The sequence below is a fragment of the Hippoglossus hippoglossus genome, chromosome 23, assembly GCF_009819705.1.
Source record: "Hippoglossus hippoglossus isolate fHipHip1 chromosome 23, fHipHip1.pri, whole genome shotgun sequence".
Lineage (NCBI taxonomy): Eukaryota > Metazoa > Chordata > Actinopteri > Pleuronectiformes > Pleuronectidae > Hippoglossus > Hippoglossus hippoglossus.
In genome coordinates, this window is record NC_047173.1 from 2,815,014 (window position 1) to 2,837,943 (window position 22,930).

At 42.5% G+C, this 22,930-nt stretch overlaps 1 protein-coding gene across 2 annotated transcripts in view; it reads right to left on the reverse strand.

Moving 5' to 3' along the window:
• hmga2 (high mobility group AT-hook 2) overlaps window positions 1-22,930 on the reverse strand; it is a 35,264-nt gene that overhangs the window by 3,993 nt on the left and 8,341 nt on the right. The window contains exons 3-4 of one of the 2 annotated variants that reach the window (XM_034578738.1): window positions 21,530-21,580; window positions 3,954-3,986 (exon numbers count right to left, since the gene is read on the reverse strand). In XM_034578738.1, coding sequence (XP_034434629.1) covers window positions 3,954-3,986; window positions 21,530-21,580 — 84 coding nt within the window. Of the gene's footprint in view, window positions 1-3,689; window positions 3,987-21,529; window positions 21,581-22,930 lie in introns of those variants that run through there. The other variant, XM_034578737.1, reaches the window with a different exon arrangement.

The following is a 22,930-nucleotide window of genomic DNA, read 5'->3' on the forward strand; positions in this document are numbered from 1 at the left end:
AACACCAATTTATTCAACCTATAGCGAGGGTGTCTACTACCAGAATGATCCGTCAGAGCATCATCGAGATGTTTCCGACTCAATCGTCTCTGGAGCTCCTCTTTAAAGCCGGGATGTTTGTCAGTGCAAAAAGGAAGACCAAAAGAATCCATATCAGCCTTTTCTGCCACTTCACGGTCAAAGTTTGGGTTTAGGTTCAGAGTTTGCACAAGGTCATAGACAAAAGTGTTGATACTTGTTGCAGGTGACACTTGAGGGTGAGAAGGGGGAAAAGGCAAGAGGTGCACACACTTAATACGACGACGACTAAGAACAGGAACAGCCTGTCATAAACAACTTGGACTCTTGGTAGATCACACATTCACACGTTCTTGACCAATCCAGCCCCGACCTCCTCCAAACAAGGTTTTTGACTCCTGTATCTCTCTGTTGACTCTCCTTTCTCTCTGATCTCATTAAGTAGACTCACATAGACTCGACTCCTGTCGCCTGGAGCCAATTGGCATCACTTTGCCTCTATTTGCATATTTCCATTCCCTCTGTACCCACTCAGGGCTGCAACCTTTACTTAAGCATTGAATACAAATGGCCTCCTTCGTCATTCTCTAGCAATTCACTGATTTCTGGTCGATGACTTTGACCCCTTTCCTGATGACTGATATAAGCTGTGTCCTAATTCAGGGGCCGTGGTCTACGTGGTCCGCGAAGGAAGTGGTCTTTGTGTGCTGCTTAGACCGCAAAGGCTGAAATGAAGTGAGGCAGTCTGATCTATGGAGGATTTCCATGATCGCCGTCAACAGCATGTCCCAATCTAAGTAATGTCGCCTAGCAACAGAGCTGTATGGACACGACTAGAACGTTTTGATGCCCCTTGTTTTTTTACATAAAGAATGGAAGAGGTTGGCTGTTCGGTTGAAGCATCTTTGAAACCAGGCGCAATGAATCGTGGGATAGGGTGGTCGAAGAAGGATCCGTCCATTGTATAGACTTTGTTTCTCCGGGATCAAAGGAAGCAATTGTCCTCCACATTTGTCGGAGCTTTTGAAATTGGGGAAGCCTTGTTGCAGTGTCCCACTGTCTGTCTTCAAATGCAGCCTCCAAAGAATGCAAATCCTGAATTGAGACACAGCTATAGTATTCCCCACAGCTGTCACATGCCATTTAGCTGTCTTACAGCACCATCATCTTGAAGTGTTGAACGGTTTGAGTGAGTGCTGAGCGCTGACTCCTTGAAGACTCGGGTTAGGTGTTCTGACAGTACAGCCGTGTTAGGGCATTGACTTCTTATCTTGGTGCATTAGCAGAAATGTATGGAAATGTGGCTTTTTGAACCCCATTGTATTCTACAAGAGTTGTTGAATATTAAGTAAGGTTTCTAACAGGGAGGCAGCAAAAAGTTGCTTTTCATCCTCCATGGAGGGGAACTTTTATGCTAATTTCCTGCTCTATTCTTTTATTCTGGGACTCCACTAGAGCTTTGCATAGATCACAGTTTAAATAAAGTAATTCAAAGTCCTGTCAGTCCCTATACAAACAGAACAACTACCGCACATCAAACCTCATGTTTTAATAGTCAAATTCCACCAAATGGAAGGATGGGGTGTGGGTCAAGGAAGAAACAATTAATGTTTGGTGCAGACTTATTACTGATTACTTTTCACTGATTTCTCCAAGAATAATTAATGGACCTTGATTTTAAAATGTTCAGGAGGCTGATATTTACTGATATTTACTTTCTACTGAGTGTGAGCAATTTAGTGCTGATCTAAATAAATGAATTTGCACACAAATAGATCTGTGATCAGTTCCTGGCATTGATCTTTGGGATCAAACCTTTACTTTATAAAGAGAGAGGGCGCTCACTGTTGTTTTACATGCTCTGTGAATGGCTTTACGCTGAAAAACACCAGAAGATTTAAATGGACATGGTTCTGTTGAATAAAGACACTATTATTATCTCCTCCAATGCTGGAGAAGCACACCTCTTTCCTCTTATGAGCACTGGGGAGCATCTCTACTGAGTGGGTCCTGAAGGCTCTGCCAGCCAAAGAGTGACCACTGTGCCACTCTGGGATGAGCGGAGCAGAAATGAGGGTGGAAACAAAAGGGGAGGGCTTTATGCTGTTCTCTTCATTTTGTCTATATCAATTTTTTGCTGACAATTGTGATTTTATAAGTTCCTTTGTGTGCACTGAAGAAATGACTGTGGATTAGACTGACAACATTAGGTTCATATCAGGGGCTTCGTGACTGTTTCTGACCATCGACATTAAGGAAGTATGCATAGTTTTTAGGTCATTTTTTTTAACTGTGGCACCATCTCTCAAGTACACATATACTAAACTATAAAAGACACTGTTGTGGTGCATGTCAGTGCTGATTGTGACCTTTTAAACAACATGTGGTGAACACTCCAGGTTCTTAACGCCCACTTCTGCCAATCACTTTGTTCATTAGCACAGTATTTTTAAGCAGAAAAGAACAAGTGCTCTGATAGCTACAGCAGTAGTTGTAACTTCATTAGGAGACTGGGCTGTGTGCATGTGCAAGGTTGTAGTTTCCGGCGGGGGTCATGCATTAACCCCACTGTGCACTGGAATGAGAGTGGTTTGAGGTTTAGTGCGGGGTGGTGGTGGTGGTGCTGCTGCTGCTGCTGGGGCCGATATAAAGCAGCCTATCAAAGCCGGAGAGAGCTAAATGACATTTTTATGGCTTGCAGCTCCCAGGGCCTCACAGCACCTCCCAACTACCTCAGCACTGTTCCCACACAGCCACAAATCAGAGGCGAGTTATGCATTCACACCAAGAGGTGGCCCGCCAGCCCCCCTCCTTTCGCTGGTGGATTCCTGGAGTGTGAGAGAATGCTGGGTGGTGGTGGGGGGGGGTGGAGGGCCCTGTGTCATGTTTCACTCACTTATTACCAATCTGCTTTCACGGGCCCTCTGATGTGGGCGCTCGCACCAGTGACACAAAACGACATCTAATTATCTGCTCCATGTGAACGCGCAGACGTGGAAGAACTCCAGCCGGCCTCGGAATTTCTCACCGAGAGCACCAGAGATAACTCACGTCACGTTTCACCCCTCCTGTATTTACAAGACGTGACTTTTGCCACAGTTCTCATCGGGCCTGAAGTTTTCGTGAGTACCAGTGACAGCACTAGTGTGGTGCCGCTTCAGCAGCCATGCACACGGATGTTCCCGAGAAGCATCATTCCATCGTCTAAACCTACAACAAAGCCAGAACGAAAAACACAATAGAGACCGAAATGTGAGACCCACTTATAAAGGGAAAAAAGAAGCGGTAAAATCAGGACCTGTGGTGGTCGAGTCAGTTGTGACTCGTGTGTCAGGAGCAAAGCTGTAAAACCTCTTTTAAAGGGAAGAGCTTAGCACGGTGGTCAACAAAGCGTGGAACTTTACTTTGACACAGGAGCCTGCTGGGTATTTTTTTTACTGTTTCCCACTGTCAGTTTGCCAACTTCATACTTTCCTTAATATAAATCAAGTTGGTTTCACATCTAAACCTAACCAAACCTTAACCATAACTCTGTAGATCATAAATCAAATGTCCAAATGTGACAAATGTCCTTTGTTATGGACCGAGAACGCACTGACAGGCAATGCTAGGGTCATTCTGCCAATAGTGGTGAAACATGACAAGATTCTTGTGTGTGTGTGTGTGTGTGTGTGTGTGCCTGTGTGCCTGTGTGCCTGTGTGAGATTTTGGAGGAGGTTTTTCCTAGGTTCCCAGCGTAACACAAAACACATCCACAGCAAAAAGCTAAGACATCTTTATCAGTATATGGCCTAGCAAACACCATACATTTAAAGTAAAAACATCAAAAATATCGAAATAAAGAATAACACAGAGCAACATGTAATTCATCCTGTATGTGTGTGTGTGTTGCATTTGTGTGTAGTTGTCCATGCACAACCCACAGGGTGTCTTACCTGAGCAGGCTTTTTCTGGACGACTTGCTGTGGCTGTAAGAGAGCAGATGGTTCAAGGTTAGTGATGTTTCTCCACTTTCTGTCATCAAGGGCAAGAATAAGTTTCAGCATTTCTCTTTTATTTAATAGAAAACGTCAGACAGTCGCTCAAAAAGAACTTCCTGAGAATTTAGGCCTGGCCAGCACCAAAATAGCATCATACACACAATGTAGAATGCACAGTGTTTATAGGTCTGCAAAAAAACAAAACAATGTATAATTAATTGTATAATAATAATAAAATACAATAATACTACAAGGCCTTGTGCATACTGATGCTTCATGTTTTCCGTGGTGATTAATAAATGAGATGTGTTGTAATGATATGTGAACAATGGAATATTCGCCCGGTTCAGATGGAATAAGCTTATATAGTGACATCATGTGACCTACTGACCTGCAGCATCAGCAGAAGTGTTTGCAAAGGTGTTTGATTACGGTATTATAACACAATTTTGCCAAAAGTAAAGCATCTCTGCAAAGCATTGTCGTGTCCGTGTACTTTGTGTACTTTCAGTGAGGTCCATGGTACAACATGTTAGTCATGTTCACGTATCATGAGTAGACAATTTGGGCATGTAGTGTATGTTGAACTTTAGTTTAGTAAACACTACTTTTCCTGTAGGTCATAGACTTTAAGCGATCAAGCTTCAAAGTCACGCTCAATATTTAGCTATGACAAATTGATAAGGTTACACTGATAAAGTCACATGCTGCCTGATCTCGTGACGGTCACTGAAAGATTACAATATCACATTCAAAATAAATACTGCAAATTTGTGATAGACTCCCATTGGTATTGAGTTGGATACAGGGCCTGTATATGAGAACGCAAAGTGAGAATGGTCGGAAAAGCTCTAAATAGAAACTCCTAGAAAGTCATTTTACCATTTGATTTGGCCGGCACCTACTAGAGCCCTCCTCCTTCACTGGCACAGTGGTGATTCACCCAGTTCCCCCACCCAACCCTAACTGGCAAATGCACAAGATCCACAAATGCGCAAATGAGGATTTGTACTCACAATACTAACCATGTACTCGAGTGTGAATTTGTGCAAATAAACCTACAAAGGTACATTTAATTTAGTTGTGCACAAATATAATTTATAAATCCTATAAAAGTTATGTAACTAATATTTGCACAATACTTTTACGTTCAAATCTTTTAGATCCACTATCGATGTAGAACAACATGTCGATACAACCTGGATTTGTATTTGACTGAGGTCCTATTTCCCTTTTGGCCTTTGACAGCACGCACAGGAAGTAGCTCTGGACCGGAGCTGAACAGCTGAGCACTCCAGCAGCTCCGAGAATGTAATAGGGAAAATTTGGAGTCCCTGGTGCTTGTAAGCCCAACCAGCTGCTGGCCTTAAGAAGAGAGTTCCATGTCCCTAATCCCCCACGCCCACCAGATCAGTTCAAACAGCTGGTGTTTTCTTTGCCAGCTCTGGCTGGAATGTCAGAAGGCTCAAACACAGTAATGGAGTCCATGTCAACACCGGATGGGCCCTGCATTAGGAATGCAAGCAGCGGTGAAGGAAAGACTTGGAAAATCGTGCACACGGACAAGACGCTTCGGACCCTCTGAGCACTGTCAGTCACTGCATCGCTTTTAAACCCCCCCAAGAAAAAAACACAGTGAGCACTCCTCATTTGTTGTTGGGAAATTTGATGCCTGTGCACTTATTCCTAGAAGTATTTATTCCGAAGTACTCCTGTATACACACACATATTCATATATAATTTACATCAAAGCAATCATCAATAATCAAAGTTATGTCCCAATCAAACACAGAACATTCATTTCAATCAGTCCTAACTTGATATCAGTTTCTATTATTTTTATGGATGGATATGAGCTTCAATGCTTAAGCAGTTGGGGGAATCCCTTGCATATTTCCCTATTGCATTAGTGTGTTCACAGTGTGTGGCAATATGCAGAGCACAACAATGGACCCTTCTCCCCCTCCACAGTTGCATTTCTGACCAAATAGTGGAAGGGGAGTCACCACCAAGTTTGTGTAAATGGAGGCAAAGGAATGAGAACATGTCGTCCGTGCCAAGAGTGACGTACTTGTTGCCAATGCTGCCTGGCACGTTTTAATCATTGTTTCTGTTGAGTGCATAATGGCAATGTTGGATTCGGGACGTCATTACCTTGTCGGAATTAATACACTACACCAGAGAGTATACTGTGTACACAGTGTACTCGAGTTGGGGAATGAAGTCTCAGATTTGAGACAAAGTGTACGTAGATTCTATTTGTGAAATAAATAGTACAGATCGAAATTTTTAGATAAGAACCAATACAAATACAAGATAATGGCCATTGATGACCCTCTCTTCTACCTACACTGAATAAGGTTGGTTTACACTAAATCCCACGTTGAAAAGAAGTCCTTTGGGTTGTCCTCAATATCTGATGTTGTATCTCCCCAATTTCAAATAAACTATAAACAATGAACCGAAATTTCACTTTATTATTAATATCGTGGTCACCTAAGTACCAGCACCAATGAGCAATCCCTTTTTGACACATTATGCAATATAACAAAACAAAAATGAGACAGCAGTCTGACCCAGACAGTGCTGGCTACAAAGTAAGTACGTAGGTGTTTAAGTCAATACTTCCAAAGTAACAACAGGTGTACGATGTGCTTTGAAGAGTCAAACCGAATGACCACGAAGACAAAGGGTGAAGAGTCATCAATGTTTGCAGTCTGTAAGTAATAAAATCTACAGCTGCAGTTGCGGTGCATCTGGGACCAAGTTTTCCAAAATAACAGTGAAACCTACTCTTTACGTACAGAAGCCACTCCTGCTAGTAAACCTCCCATCCCACCAGCCCGGACCCCTCTTCGTCTGCTACACAAAAGGAAAAGCGTTGTCTTTCAGAGTTTCTGGCAGATCTTTGATGTTGCTGGTTCTAGTGTGGGCAGCTTCAACCACTTCAATATATAAAACAAAATTGGGAGCACTACGGTGGAAGCCAGCTGAAAGCCAATCCCTCCGTGGCTCCAAGAATGCAGCGCTGCAGGCTCTCAGCTCTGCTACCACACAGCAGCCTCCTTCCAGAAGTCTTCCTCTGATTAAAGAGAGAAAATTGCCTCCGCTCCGCTGAGCACCTTGTACAGACCACCATTCACAAAAGCCCCACCCATCACGGGAGGTGGGCCCCCTCACCCTGCTCCCTCTCCGTCACCACAGTAGCTGTCCACAACACGTTCCACTGTGGCTGCAGGTGACTGGCTTACTTTATGGGTTCCCCAAACTAGTCATATGCTGCAGTGGTGTCATCACAGCTTCCCATAGACCAGTACAATCCACAATTCAAAAGTAATGGATTTAAAAGTACTGGATGAACAAACAACTTGGTCAATAGGATCCATGGATGCTTTTGTAATTGGACGGCCGTTGATGTCTTCCACATCACAAAGAACTGTGTAAAGGCCCTCTTCGTACAAGTGCACATTCAAAGACCCAGGACTTTACCACGTTTCCTGAAAGTGCCACTTCACTGTGGACTGCTCGAATGGGCAGGCGGGTCAAAAGAAGACCCTGTACCTCACCACTTCACGTCCTCTGCTCCTCACTTCAAATCCTAAAACAATCAGCATCTTCCATTGGTGGCCCCATCTGGTGAAATGGAGTAGTTTCACCACTTTCCAGATCTTACCAGTTAATCAGACCAAACGATGAACTGGTCAGATCCAAGCCCTTTAGGAGCTGAGCATTAAGAGATCTTTATAATAATAAAAATAATAATAATAATTCCTGGTCATTTGCTTGTGATTTCACAGGGTCCATAGTTTCGTTAACTCTGAAACATCCATCCCTACCCACAGCTACATCTTTGCATCAATCTCAGGCAAAAAAATCATGTTTCAAATGAGGTTATACCCAAAGACCCCTTTGTCTTGGAATGTTCCCCTTCCCCACTTGCGTATTTAAGCCTTGGGAAGTTCGGACATCTTCTTTTTCGGGTCACGTTTCGTTGATTTGTGCCTCGCCATCAATGGTCAGCCTCGGATTTAAAATGAGCTGAAGTACTAGAGGCAGCAGACTTTCTCCCTGAAAGAGTTTTGTGATCAGGTTGCCATGTTTTCCACGTTTGACAAATTTTGTTTGATTTCTCAACATCTTGCACATCATCTGTCATGACTATGGAAGCAGTCTGCGTTGGTGCTTGAGGTTTATCTGCTGAATGTAAATCGTCATTCACTGCAGCAGCACAAGCTTGAACTGATTGTCGTTGTTGAGCAATTCCTCTTGTTCACCCAACCACTGTTTAACATCTTCCTCAAATGTGTGGCGGTATTCCACAACGCTGGCAAACCAGTCATTTTGTTAGATGGTTAACATATTATTTGACATGGTGGCATTTTCACTAAAGTGATCATTTTATCCACCGAGATTTTGAGTTCTTGTTGAAGCTGTTCGACTACAGTATATTGTATTATTCTATGGACAGGCAGTCTATGCATGCAATCACCTTTCTTAGTAGAGCCTAGACTTAACCAGAATGAAGGACACCTGGAACAATTACACACAAATTACTAGCAATAAATAACAAAGTTTATGAAGCAATATTAAGTTGCATAAATCAAATAACCTGCCACTTTTTCTGCACACACACAAGCTTATGTTGTTAGAAAATGCAATGATTAAAACAATTAGCAAGTTACATCATTCTGAGTTTCATGCACCACAAGTTCCTAGGTTCAACTTATCTGTTTGTTCATTCTCAATGTGAAATATAACCAGTCCATTCAGCCTCTCTCTCGCGTCACTCCTCAAAGTTCAAGTTTCAGGTTCCTGAGGTGAATGACTGCTCTGCAGTCACAAGTGGGGTTTTCAAAAACAACACAAAGGTCGTTCAGACATTAATGACGATAGAACTTCCTGAATGAACATATTACAACCAACCACGAGCATTTATCATTTAGCATTTAGCCGGACCATGCATGTTGATCACACAATATTGTGGATGTGTGTGATTTGGTGGTGCATCAAATCAGTTGTGCAACTGCTCGGCCTTTTTCAGTGAGTGAAAGTAAACATTTAACCTTCCAGCAGCTGCAGAGTCACCAGAAGCTTCTCCTCCGCTGCAGCTGCTGATTTGGCTCCTTCCTTTTTCTCCATTCACATCTGGTTTATCATGACTGCATCATTTTATTTCAGATTTTGCTAAAATCATGACTTTGAATGCAGCGAATACTATATTTGAGATAATAAAATGATTCTGATTTCCCGTTAGTTGTACAGTCACAACTATGGTTTATATGTTGTGATAGAAACTACTCCACTGTGCAGCCAATAACGAAAAACTAAAAGACTTAGTTTCGTCAAGGCTGGTGACTAAGCCTTAAACTTGTAGTGCCGACCAAGGAAACAGACCAAGACTGTTTGGGTCTCAGGGACCTGATGTCAGGGACTAGAATTTGATTTGGGTTCGGATGATGGTTCTCCAGGATGTAGGTTGATTCCACCAAAGCTGTCCAGTAACCTGTCAGTCAGTGTGACTTTGTGTTTACTCCTTGTGGTTTGTTTGCAAAAAGTCAGTCGAAAACCGGACCAGAACTAAAAGGCAACAAAGTCAAATAAACAAATGAACTAAGTGCTGTGGACGACAGTCTGCACAGGAGGCGTTTCAGCCAAGTCTCAAGTGTCAAGCTCTTCTGACGGAACAGATTCCTGTTTTAAACAACCCTGCTGTCTACACAGGCCTTGTAATGGCTCATGTTTAATTCACACTCAAAGCACATAAACATGATCTTAAGTGTATTTTCACACTTCAACTTCAACTTTTATTCCCTTGCACACTCATAACTACATAGAGGGTTTATGGTCCATTCTTGTTGTCTGTGCTATCAGCTTATCTGTGCAGTATCTGCTCTTTTAAGTCGCTTCAGGATGTAGACAATGTTTGCAAACCTCACATCTCCAAAGTACTAAACATTACAATGTCAATGTGCATGTTGTTTATTTTATTCTATTGTATTCTATTTTTCAAATGCTCATGTTACTGTGTCGACACCTTCTATTGCATGTATAACAAAGACAAAGTATTTGATCAATCCACACGTGCACCTGACTGTGTAGACTATGTGCAGCAAACATATGTAAGTGTCCCTGCTCTGCTGTCCTTGCAGTCTGAGCATTAATTAGCCCATAAAATAGGCGCTGCTGCTGTTTGCTCTGGTTAACCGTTAGCGGGCCGGCCAACCTTTGGACCTCCTTTGAAGCCAAACGGATCATTTGACCCACTAAGTTCAACCTCCCATCCACAAACACAGGGCTGCGGGGAAGAAACGCCTGGCTGCAGATGAAATGCCGTGTAGAGGACGAGGCAGTTAAAACCATGGAATGCTTTTAACACTGAAATTGTTAAAATGTAACAACTTTGCCTTATAGAGCACTTAGGTGGGTAAACACAAGGTTTGTAAAAACATCTGGGAATTCAGCTTCTGCTGCAGTGAACTGTCAGTCTGCGAAAACCAGGATGATTGAATTTTTAATGGCGGCTACATTGTGCCAAAAGAATCATTTTTAATTGGTTAATAATATCACGGCAATTATAATTACATAACTGATACATTTATAGCATCAACCTATGAAAGGATTAGAAACATTTATATTTAAATTACACTATTTATAACTAATTGTTAGTAAGGCCAACTACATGGACCAAAAATTAAATGTATTGATTATTATAAAAGGAGCTGTCTCCCCTCAGACCGATAATCTAGTTTGGTGGGTTATACGTTGTCAAAGGGAACAAGTAAAAGTCTTTATACTGTGTAATAAAGTATTGTGATCTATTATTAAAGGAGTAATGTACAAAGAGCAACTGATTATTGATTAAAGTAATATAACAAGTAAAGTTCTTCTTACTGAAGAATTAACAATGTGATTACATTTGAAAGGTTTAACAAATAAAGAGCAACTGATTACTGATTATAACAATCAAATAAATAAATAAAAGAAAAAAATGTAATTCTTTGTAATGACTAATAAGAAAAACAATGTGATTACTTTTTAAGGATTAATAAGTGAAGAGTAACTAATAAAAGTGAGGATCATACTGAGTTATGAGTAAAGTAAAGTGATTACTTTTAAGAGAGTGACATTCACTACTGACACAAACTAAACACATGAAATGTGTGTTGAATTCTGATGACCGCGTAAGACCGACTCTAACTTCAACTTTTTTTACACATAATATCTAAATTCTAAAGGGCCACGACATTCACTGAGCAAATGTATCCTCCCCACAGAAAGAACCTTGGCCTCCAGCCAAACCTATGGGAGTTTTTGCACCACAATCATACGGATCATAAGTTGTCTCCTTCCTTCTCGCACACATACACCCACTCCTTCACTCCTCACATGTGCATGCGTTCTATTTCTCTAGTTCTCTCTTTCTCTTTCTTATTCTTCAAAGAGGGTCATTGGCCCATCAAGTCTTCTTCTACCCCTGATTGAAACAGCATTGAGGAGGAGGCGGTAGCTGACGTACTTTGACCCATTCATACAAACAGGGAAAACAGCACACACCTTCAGACAAAGGCATTGGTCGTGTTGTGATGGAGGTAGTGAAAATGTAGAGGCTGAGAGAGAAGTTCAACATCTGCCTACTTTTACACACTGAACTCACCCCCCCATCTCCAGAGAGAGGCCACAGTCGCCAAGTGTTTGCTCATTGTTGGAACCTTTGGATTTCTCGACAATTTTGTAAGGTCTCGACCTCACAATGTAAAGTTGAGGTAGTGATTTGGCGCTATACGAATAAAACTGAATTGAATCTGTTTAAGGGGACAGGGTTTTAGATGTTGTCAGAGAGTCCAACAACAACTTCGACCTTGAGAGATTTTTGGTACGTGAGTGGTCACTCATGACGTTGGCCTCAAGAAAGCAGCAACAATTATTATGTGCCAAAACTCCGGTAGTCACTTCACTAATGGACACACATCTTCTGTTGGGAGTCTCGTCAGAGCCTGTGGTTGTCTGAGTGTCTACCGATCAGACACCCAACTTGTTCATACACTCAGGTCTTCCTCTGAAGTTTCTAGTATTGATATCAAAAGGTTATGTAAAGGTTATGTGTTAATTTGGGGGATTTATGTTGACTCACACGCTGCTTAACCCCAGAGAGCACACAGAGGAAAAACAATCCAGGAGAAAAGAGCAAACATTCAGTGCGGTGGAAACTACACCTAAGCACCAGTACTGTGAAGAAGAACTGGGCCACCCAGTCGCTTTCCTCTGCAGCTAACCACAGTAGCACTGGCCTCATTATCTTCCTGAAATGATTTTGCTATGTTCCTCGATGGAAGTTGCCCTTCTTCCACGTTGTCCACTGTGCAACACCCCTAACCCTCTCCATTCTCAGACTCTAACACCCCCAACCCCCAGCCAATGCCCCACCGGAGTTATGAATTGCACCTATCAGGGTCCAACTAAATCCTGTGATTAGGGGGAATTTGCCGAAGGGAAAAATGTCTGTCGTTGCAAAGAATGTGGAAAATTCCTAGCAGACAAGCAGCCTTTTGTTGGGAGGGTTTTGGGGAGAAGGGGGGGGTGCTCTGAAAAGAAAGAAAGGCGCAGACAAATTGGATCGGCTCCATTTAGGGAGTCTCTGCTGTTTGAAGTGAAATCTGTTCCCAAGTATCTCAAAGGAAAAGCGGAAGAAAAGTTGAGGGGAAAAAATGGCAATGTCTGTTCAGACTTCACAAATCCTTCGTTGCATCTTGGTTATTGAACTTTGCATTTACAGAGTTGAAGCACAAAAAAACACAAACATTCTTTTGTTTCGTTCAGTGTGTGTTATGAGCTCAGAAGTCTTCAGTGTCTTGGAACCATTTAATCCAAATGCATGGGGCTGGTTCTCAGTGTGCATGTGTGGCTGCTTTGGAACAGGAAGGACTCTATCCATGGCACTCAGCTCTGCCTTGTTTTAACAGAGCGTCGCAGATGTTATGAATTAACCTGTAGTGTCTGGAACAGCTCACTTCCTGCCTCATAATAGTGGTAGCAGAAATACTATAATGCCGTAAATATCCACATCTATTTCAGGAATTTGAAAGAACTGCATTGTGAAAGGAAGAGGGGGAAAACTCACAAGCTACACAAGCTGCCAGGACAACACGGGACAGCCGTGAACCTTCCTGTGTAAAACAAACAGTGAATCCAGGGGTGCTTTAAGTAAGTGCTCTCCTGCTTTAACTACACTGCAATGTTTATTTTTAGAGTTTGTGAGCAAGTTTGCTCATTTCACTACAATGTACCTGCAGTCACTCGGATTATAATTTGTTTTGTCTGTTGCTTTTATTGGGCTTCACCAATTTTTTCGACCAAAAACCAGTTCACCTCCTGTTCCACAAATAATTTCTCACCCACATATGATTGTGTCTGACATATGAGTGTTAAACCCACAGTGGTGGTCGCCTGCAGCTCCTCCACAGGGGGATTCCTTTTTTTTTTTCTCCACGCGGTTAATTCGCATTTTGTGTTTAAATTAAAAAACATCTTGTACAAAATAAATGTTTATTTGTGTCCGTTGAGAACATGAGGCTACTGTACGCAAATAGTGAATGGACTGCTCGACCGCAGCGATTTCTAGTCGACCATTCAAAGTGTTCCACTACTTGCCTTTCACCCATTTACACACACAAACATTCATACGCACTCACACAACAGTACAACCATCAGGGGCCACTTGGTCTTCATTATCTTGCCCAAGGACACTTTGACATGTGGTCTGGGGGAGGATCAAACCGCCAACCTTCCGATTAGTGTCGGAACCACAGCCGCTCATACAAAGCCCCATGTGTGCATGGAAATCTTCTCTCTAGGTATTAAAACTAGAGATTCTAGAGGAATTGTGTCACACTGTATCACTGTAAAGAAAACCGCTAAAGTGTTTTTTACTAATTGGTGTTGTTGAATATGACAAGTGAATCTCCCGCTCTTTACATCCCCACCAGCTCCCTGCCATGTAATTGTAGATGAGGACTCAGAGTGAAATGATTAAACACAGGCTGCAGTAGAAAAAAAGGGGGTGGGGGCTGGGGGAGGGAGGCGTAGGTGACCTGTAGACATCCGCTAACTTCCCCGAGAACTCCTGATGTTTGTCGTTTGTTGAGGCCCGGTCTGAACAGAGGCCTCTGGTGGCAGGAATTCATCCCTTCTGCCTGGCAGCAGTCGTGGCTGGAGGAAGGTGGGGGGTTGAGAATGTAGGGAATGAGGCAAAGATGCTGCCCACCCCGCAAGCCCCTAACTTTGTGGTCTCTCTTACAACTAGCCTTAGTGGAGGAGAACAGAGCAGCAGCAGCAGCCTAAAAATAAATAAAGTCCAGTAGAACACAGACACAAAAACCAAGTCATTCCAATGTACTGAACCACGGTCTGAATACTAAGAACTCATCATCTACCTCACTCAAGATCATATGAATGTCTGTTTGATGTAAAACACGGCACAAATATGAAGTAAAGACTGTCAGATCAACTTGAATGCCAACTTGCCACTAAGAGACATTAGTCTGTCCACTATGTGAACGACACACTAATACAATATCATAATAACAAACTTGTTCTATTTCTATAACCCAACAACAAGGTAACAAAGCGCCTCACAACACACACAACACAACAAACTCAATAAATGGCAGTCAGTAGAGTGCATACCGCCACCAAGATTTCAATTTAAATTAACTAGATCTAGATCTGCAGCAAATTGCATAAACTCGTACATATCAGTCCCATTAACATGCCTGATTCTTTTTAATCATGGTCCACAAATTATTTTTAGAGAAATCTAAATCTTGCAATGCTAAAGAAAGTGAGAAAGAAATTCCTGGACCCATCTCCTGATCTGGATCTACACCAAAATGTGTTGGTTTCTTCTGTGACATATATCGCATCCCTTCACCAAATGTTGTGGTAATCCATCTCGATGTTTTTGTGTAATGCTTCTAATAATCAGACAAACAGACAGACAAAAGGCAACATGAGGCACTAAAATGTGAGACAAGCACCACCAAGGTCTACGTCTGTCTAGTGGACGTCCTGAATACTTTACTTTGCAGATTATACTACAAACTGGACTCAAACATCACTAACCTCTTTTACCAGCTACAGAAGAATCATTACAGAGAGTCTTCGGAGGAGAGCAACAAAATTACAGTCGAGTGCTCAAAACGGACTTTTCAAGAGGTATGCCAAGCAATCATGAAGATGGAAGGAGGTAAGAGGTCCTGCTACAGCATCCGAAAAGACATAGACCAAATTAACACAGTCGAGAAGAGGTTTGAGTATGTATCGTGATGTGGATATTAAATTATCACTCATAGAATACAAGCTTTTTCTCACAGGTCTATATCCTAGTGGGACATCTTGCACGTAACAAGGAGTCGTGGGCAAATCCTCGATCGCTGGTGTCAGTGGATGACCGATGAAAGATCAAGATGGATCCAGTTTTAAAAGTTGTTACATGAACAAGATTCATCTTTGTCAAACGTATTCAGAGGTCAAGCTTTCATACTCTTAAGGACTGTACAAACAAATTCAGATTCCGCCTTGTCTCGTTGGTGCACCACAGCCCTGATTCATCTCCTGACTCACCTAGAAACCCTTGAGCTCGAAGTTCCATATTTTCCTTGTGACGCATGCCAGGCCTATAAAAAGCTTTTTAATGCGTGACGATGATCACAATATCACAATTACGCCCTGCCTTACACACGGACATATTTATCCTGCCACCCGTTTCTGAAAAGACTTCCCAGGACCCCTCACCACTCTTTTAAAACTGCTGGACAAAGTCTGAATTAAGGTGCCTTCTCCCCGGAGCTCTGATTCCAATGCTTGGCACCTGTCTTCACTCTGACACGAAGCCAAGAGCAGCAAAGCCTTGAGAGATGGGAGCAAACCTCTCCCCTTCACACTACATCAACTCCCCCGAACACATGCTCACGCTGCAGCACTTGCGCTTCCTCGCCCATTCACTTAGTCATTTCCGCACATCTAATGCGGAGGGCATTAGTCTCACAGTGGACTCCATTTAACACCAGGGTTTGCGCTGACACAGAAAGGGGAGATGGGTATAGCGTGTCCTGGATGTGAGTTTCTTTCGGATGTGACGGCGGAGAATCCAACACAAAGAGGCAGCTGTGTGGAGGGCAGGCGGACGGCCCGAGGGCGGCGAAACAGTTTGGCTTCCAAACCCTGGAGGGGAGGAAGTGTCCAGTGGAAAGGGCAAGGCACAAATAGAGGAGGGTGATGCAGAGAAGAATATATTCTCCTCTTTCCTGTCTCCTCCATTCTATGATGGAATTCCTGTTTGGCATTTGTTGGAACATATATCATCCTTGTTTCCTTTGAGCTTTCCTAGATTTCCTACATATTCAGTCAGCTGCAATGGACAATAACCATCCCAATGTGACTTTAATATTAACTATTTGCATTTAAAATGCTTGGTTGTATTTAATTATTCATGTGTTTATTTATGATATACTGTAAGTTGCACTTGGGTGTCTAGAAAGGCACTATGACACAAAATATGTTAATTATTATAATAATTATTATTACTAAACAAATCTTGATTGAATCACGACTAAATTATCTTGACACATAAAGTTAAATAATTTAGGTCAATTTAATGTTTCTAGTAGGTACTATACAGTACAAAGCATGTGGTGGAGGTGAGGGGGCTGGGAGAGCACCTTCACCTGCACCACTGAGGATCGATCAGCACAGGGGAGAGCTGTTAGCTGATGGATCCTGAGGTTTAAAAGGCAGCCTCAGGAGAACACTCAGGACTCAGAGACACGCACAGGAGAGACACTGGTGCTGAGCTGCAACGCTAACACGCCAGCAGAAACTGCTGGCCTCTTTATGTTGAGTGTTACCTTTATGTTTGCACCTGGCCTCTGAATAAAGAAAGTGAAAATGTTAAAGCCTGAGTGGTTTGACCCTGGCTGCTGTGGGGAGAGCCCCGTGGCATGGTCACCTGCCACAGATGTATAATGAAAAGTAAAGCAAGTATTTGCATCATTAGACAGTTGAGTCTTGTGTTAACTTACAGAATACAATAATATTAGCAAATGCAGTATTAAGACATGAATGTTAGAATGTTCTAAAAGACATTATGGAATATACTGCCTTGTGTGTGTGTGTCCGTCTGCTTATTTGAACAGGAAATTTGCCCTTTTGGGTGGCGAAGCTCTCAATAACCCTATTAGTGAAATGAGGAATGTCCCTGATAAGTCTCTGGTCCACGGAGAGCGTAGCCAGAGCATTAAGGCGATCATGTGTCATGGTGTTCCTCAGTAAAGTCTTGATCCTCTCTCCTCAAGTAGAGAAACACCTCCCCTGATTCTGCCTTTGTCCCTAGTGTGGCGATGGGAATCTGGAGAAGATTGTCCGTCTCAGTAATTGTGGCCTGAAGGTTGTTCTTCGTGAAAAAGCACCACAGAGACAGCTTACTGCTGCACACCTTGAACTTTTGATCATGGCCTTGTTCAAAACGGCGTTAAGCCTCCATTGAGGTTTTCAAGTGCTGCGTCTCGATCGAGCACAGTGATTCGCTTAAATAACTGGGAGAATATCTCAGAAAACCCGGCCAAGGTCTGATCCTGTGATATCCTTATGATATTTCCTGCGAGACGGGCTTCAACCATTGCACATAGCAGTGGACGAGCAACACTTTCTGTAGATATCCCTACGCCTCATGCTGCGTTCCACCTGTGGTTCCACGCATCTCCTCCGCACATGTTTGAGCCATGAGGGGAAAGTGCTTAGCCTCTCCTAAAGCACTAAAATGGTTGTGTTGGCATTTGCTTGCTGAATTGGGATGAACTTGGGAAAATACATTCTAGGACATTGACATAGACGTCAATAGCAATACCCATGGAGGACAAAGAACTATATTTCATTTCATATATCACATTTAACTGTTCTATTTATTCATACTAAAGCACAATATTTTAAAACACCTGCTTGGGATCCTTACTGAACTTTGTACTTTAATCCTTGGGACTTTCACCAGTCTGAGAGCTGATGTCCAATTCTCTGCAGAGTAAGAATTTAGCTTTTTAGTAGAATGTTAAATATATACCAAGCAAGAGGGGGAAATATATTAGGTCATATTTGACAGTTTATGTACATGGCATAAACTCTGCACAGTATTATAATAGATAAGAAAAACTCGGCCTAGTGGTGAGGAGGAACTAGATCCTGTACGATAGATCAACCCGGTCAACATGTGCTTATCACAGATGTACTGGTATTGGCGTACGTCCTCGTAGCTGGCACGGTCAGCTACAACAAAGGTGGCACTAGGAATTTGTGCGAACGGACCTTTCAACATTTGCTTTTAGGTTCCTCAGATCCAGAGAAAGATTGCTTTGACTGCTGGAACTGGAGGGGAAATGATAAGAGCTGGATTCATTGAAATGGAGGAAACACTTATCCCGCGGTTGCACAAATGTGGAAGTGTCCCCCTGTGCAGGACAAGGCCGCTATTTCCAGCAGTGAGATCTTTCCTGGGCCTGATTTTGTTCCATGTTTTGCATTCACAGTCGATCCTAATTGAGTTTATACTGTGCACAGACCTCTATAACATACACCCTTTGTTATTCCATCACTGACGGGGCACAGATGTTGGGGCAGTGACACTTTGACCAACGGAAGAATGAATGGAGGAGATGTTTACTGTGTTCATCTAAAAGCAAGCACAAGAAAACTCAACAGGGCACCTTTAATTGGAGCAAGCTCGGTCCAGTTAAGGGTCAAAGAGCAAATTGACCTCAATTATTACGAAACACAAAAGGTTGTTTTCCCCTGCTACTAATTCATCAAGACTTGACACTATAAAAGCATCTTTTGTGGTGGAAACAACAGGTTTTCATTGTTGCTTCCATGCAAAGAGGGACAAGCTTGCCTGTAAAGGAACCAACACATAAAATTCAATGGACAGCGGCCATTTGGCAGCAGAGAAGCGGAACTGTTGTGCACAACCGATGAATGCCATCTATTGGAGGGCAGAGTTACCCTTCAAGCTTTTACTAGCAGAGGAAGCTGCTCAGCTGGTCGGCATCTCAGCACCTGCACATATAGAGGACAGGACCCTGCAGCCAAACACTGGAGGTGCCAGAGGACATACCAATGAGGCACTGACCCTGGATCAGCCAGGTCTGACCAATCGGAGCAGTTCCTGCCAGTGTGGTTGTGGTGGCAGCGGGGTTGATACTGTGCATGACTTTTAATAAGGTCTATTGTATCTAAATCCAGCATTAAATGTAACCATAGATGGAAGAATGTTTGCCTGCCCTTCAAATTTCTTTAATCCGTTTGACTGGGCACACAACATGGAACTATCTGAGATCAAAAAGCAGATGTCAATGTAACTTTAATTTACTGTGTCAAACTCTATTTGGAATCGGGTTCCCAACATCATATGGGTGATTCAAACAGAAGGAATAACGTTGCTATGGAGACAGAACTTAGATGGCTATAATGCAAGAGCTGAGGGTTAAAGGTCAGTTTGTCACTCTCAACTAAAATAATTGCTCTTTGACAATTACAGTGAATTTCAGACTCATGTTCCTGTTGCATTGCTGCTCTGTCCCTCAATGAGTAGTTGTGTTTAAACTACACATCAGGAAAAGCAGCAAAAGAGACAAATTCTCCTGCTGACGGATCAATGTGCTAGTTAAACATTTCCTTCAGATATAGCCGAGAGCAGCTGTAAAGCAGCACCTGTGATGGTCATAGGGGTGTCAGCCAATGCATTCAATCATTAGCGGTGTGGCCTGTGTGTAGTTCTGCCAGAGGGGCTGACATAAAGCAATGGAGGCTTAGTGTGTAGGTGAGTGTACCTGGGACGTGCAGGCACTGGCAGGCAGCACTAAAAAGGAAACGCTGCAGTAAATCTGAATCTTGTTTTATTAGTTTGAGTCTGAGGGTTCAGTGGCGGCCTGCAGCTGATTTGACCAACTGACTTGGTGTTGCTCTATATGGAGCACTTTATTAGGAACACTTGAATCTAGAGTTTTTACTCAGAAATGCGTCTGATGATATACAACTTGTTAAACCACATGGCTACAACAGCAGAAAACCAGGTTCCACTGCCGTCAGCCAAAAGCATAAAAGTTAAATGACGTGCAACATTACGTTACCACTACAACAGCAATGTATAGTTATTTGCTCCGCCTGTTAATAATCCTAATATGTCATGTGTGATTGGAGGAAAAAGCAAACAAAACAATGCAGCCCTGCTGTTGCATCTTAAAAAACCCAGAGATACTTTCACTTCAAGTACTGCAACACCTCCGATGATCCCGAGCAGGTATTTTGAGCAGGCGCCTGTCACAGTGCCTGTCGTTTATTGTCTCTCTATGTGATATGTGAATTTCTGCCTGTTTGAAGGACAGGCATAACCTCTTTGGCAGATATAATTTATAATGGTTACACAGTACTGATTATCTCCCTAGGGTGTCTATATAATTTTTTTTTGAGTTTATTATTCTTTTCGTTCTACTGGCTCTGATTTTATTCATGTCTTTCATACTGTATGATGTATTTTGAGTATGTTTATCTTTTTTTTTCCAATTCCAATCAACTTTTAACATGGTTAATTGAATCTTGAATCTTGACACTTGTGTTGTGAGCTACACCCATCATGCTACACTGACCCACTGGAAGTTCCTCCATCCTGGCAACTGTAGGCCTGTTGTTGCAGAAGGCCGTGGAGGCGGAGGATTCACTTGCCCTGCATGTGAACCCAGCAGCTAATTTACTTGCTTTAGATTTTAAAGCCGCCGCGTGGAGCTAACAAGCCTCAGCATGAGCTCGTACCAGCAAACCAGCAGAGTGTTAACATTGGTGGAGATAGTAAATATGCACAGTTGATTCTTGGAATACACCATTCCTTCCAGGAAACTGGATATAAAGCACACACTTTATGACCCTCCACCTCTGTTCTTGCAGGCTTTCGCCTCTTTGTTCCCCCCCTGTGACACATAAAAACGCAGAAACGATATATGCAGGAGAAAGCTTGTGTTCCCTGCGTCCCTCCTCGCCCTTCCTGGTGGCACTTTGAAATGCCAGCTGCTTTTCCCCCGCGTTATCAATCAGCTCTGTTGCGTTTGGAGCTGATAAACACTGAGGCCTTCAAGCTGTCAGAGGAATTGTTTAAGTATTCCTGCGCTCAGCGTGGAGAGTAAACATTTTCTTTGACTGATAACGCAAACATTTTTGAACACACACACACACAGACACACACACACACACCAGCAGCATAATCGGGCCAGGAAATGTTAGGACAGTGAAAAAGAAAACAAAAAGATAGGGAAATAGTGTGTCTTCATAAAATCACTTGTTCCTTTTCTCTTCACATGCACATTTTTCTTCTCTTGCCACAAACTGATTTGGATCAACTGACACAGAAACCCTTGTGCTGAGTGTAACATGTGCTCCAGTGTCCGGCATGCCAGACGCAGACACACACTCAGACCTGAAGAGATACTCAGACTCACCCATTTCCTGGGTCGTCCTCTGGGTCTTTTCACCCCGGTTGCCTCGGCTTTCTGTGAAGACATAGATCATAGATTCATGAGTCCATGACATACACGACATTTAATATAAAACACCTTGTCAGGCAAAATAAAAGAAAAAGAACACATGTACTCATTTCACATGTTAGGGGGCCATACCAGTAGTATAAACATGAATGTGTGATTATGAACAAAGTTTTAGGTACATTAGAACATGAACGGAACAAAAAGTATTTCACGATACAGCTTTTTTTAACAACTCCTGATTGTAAATTTCACTTCAATTTTGTGAGGCTCAGAAATACGTATTCATCATTTTACAGCTTATCTATTACTGATGAACATGTGATGAAAAAAATACTGTGTCAACATCCCGGGGGCCGCACTTTTTCTGAAGGCTTCATTTTCTGTGGCTAGGGTTAATCTTGACGTATTGTAACTTGGGTCTTTTCTTCATGGCTTTGGCTGTTGTTTTTTATCACTTAGAATAACAGTGTACTCACCAAATTAATTACTGAGGTGTGGGAACACAGTGAGTTCGCCGCAACTAAGTCCATTGGGTCAAGAAGCATGAGCAGTCACACGACCAGACAGGTTGGACACCAACCAACAGCTGACGGATGTGCACCTTTGACTTCTGCTGCAAATACGTCTGCCAAACCTGGGACTCTGTTTCAAGTCTGATTGTCGCACTCCTGTGTCGTCTTTCCTGTCTTTGTCTGACTCCTCTTTTAATGATATCACTGTGTTCTCGTGGCTCGGGCCCAATGTTGAACTGACAGATTGTCCAAAACTAAAAAAACATGATCCAGCAAGATTTTGACCAACCAGAACTATCCTTTGAGTATAAGAAGAAAGCATTTAAGTAAATAATATGATTTACTTCACCAAGTGTTCTATAATGACCTATCCGTCCATTACATTGACCTGCAGTTACTGAGTTTTAAATAAATGTTAAATGTTCTGTATTTATATAGAGCTTTTCTACTCTTGATGAACTCAAAGCGCTTCACAATACAGAAGACTGGGATCGAACCACCGACCCTCTGGTTAATGGACAACCCGCTCTACCTCAAGAATCAACACAATTTAAAAGCATGTTTGACCTTTTTTATATTCACCCCATCAGCAGGTGCCTCCATGTATGGGAAGCCTGATACTGTTCATCTTATTCCTCTGAGCCATAGAGCATTCACAGCATTAAATGTGGATTCATCTACAGCTGAATTAGTTCCGTAACACATGTGCCACTTCTTTCTGCTGGACTTATGTTTGCCTCAATGTACAGCACCCACTGTTCCAGGAAAATCACTGAGCCTTTTGTTAAAAAAATGTTAAAATGTAAATAAAAGTATTTTCCTTAGAAAACCCACAGATTTTGAC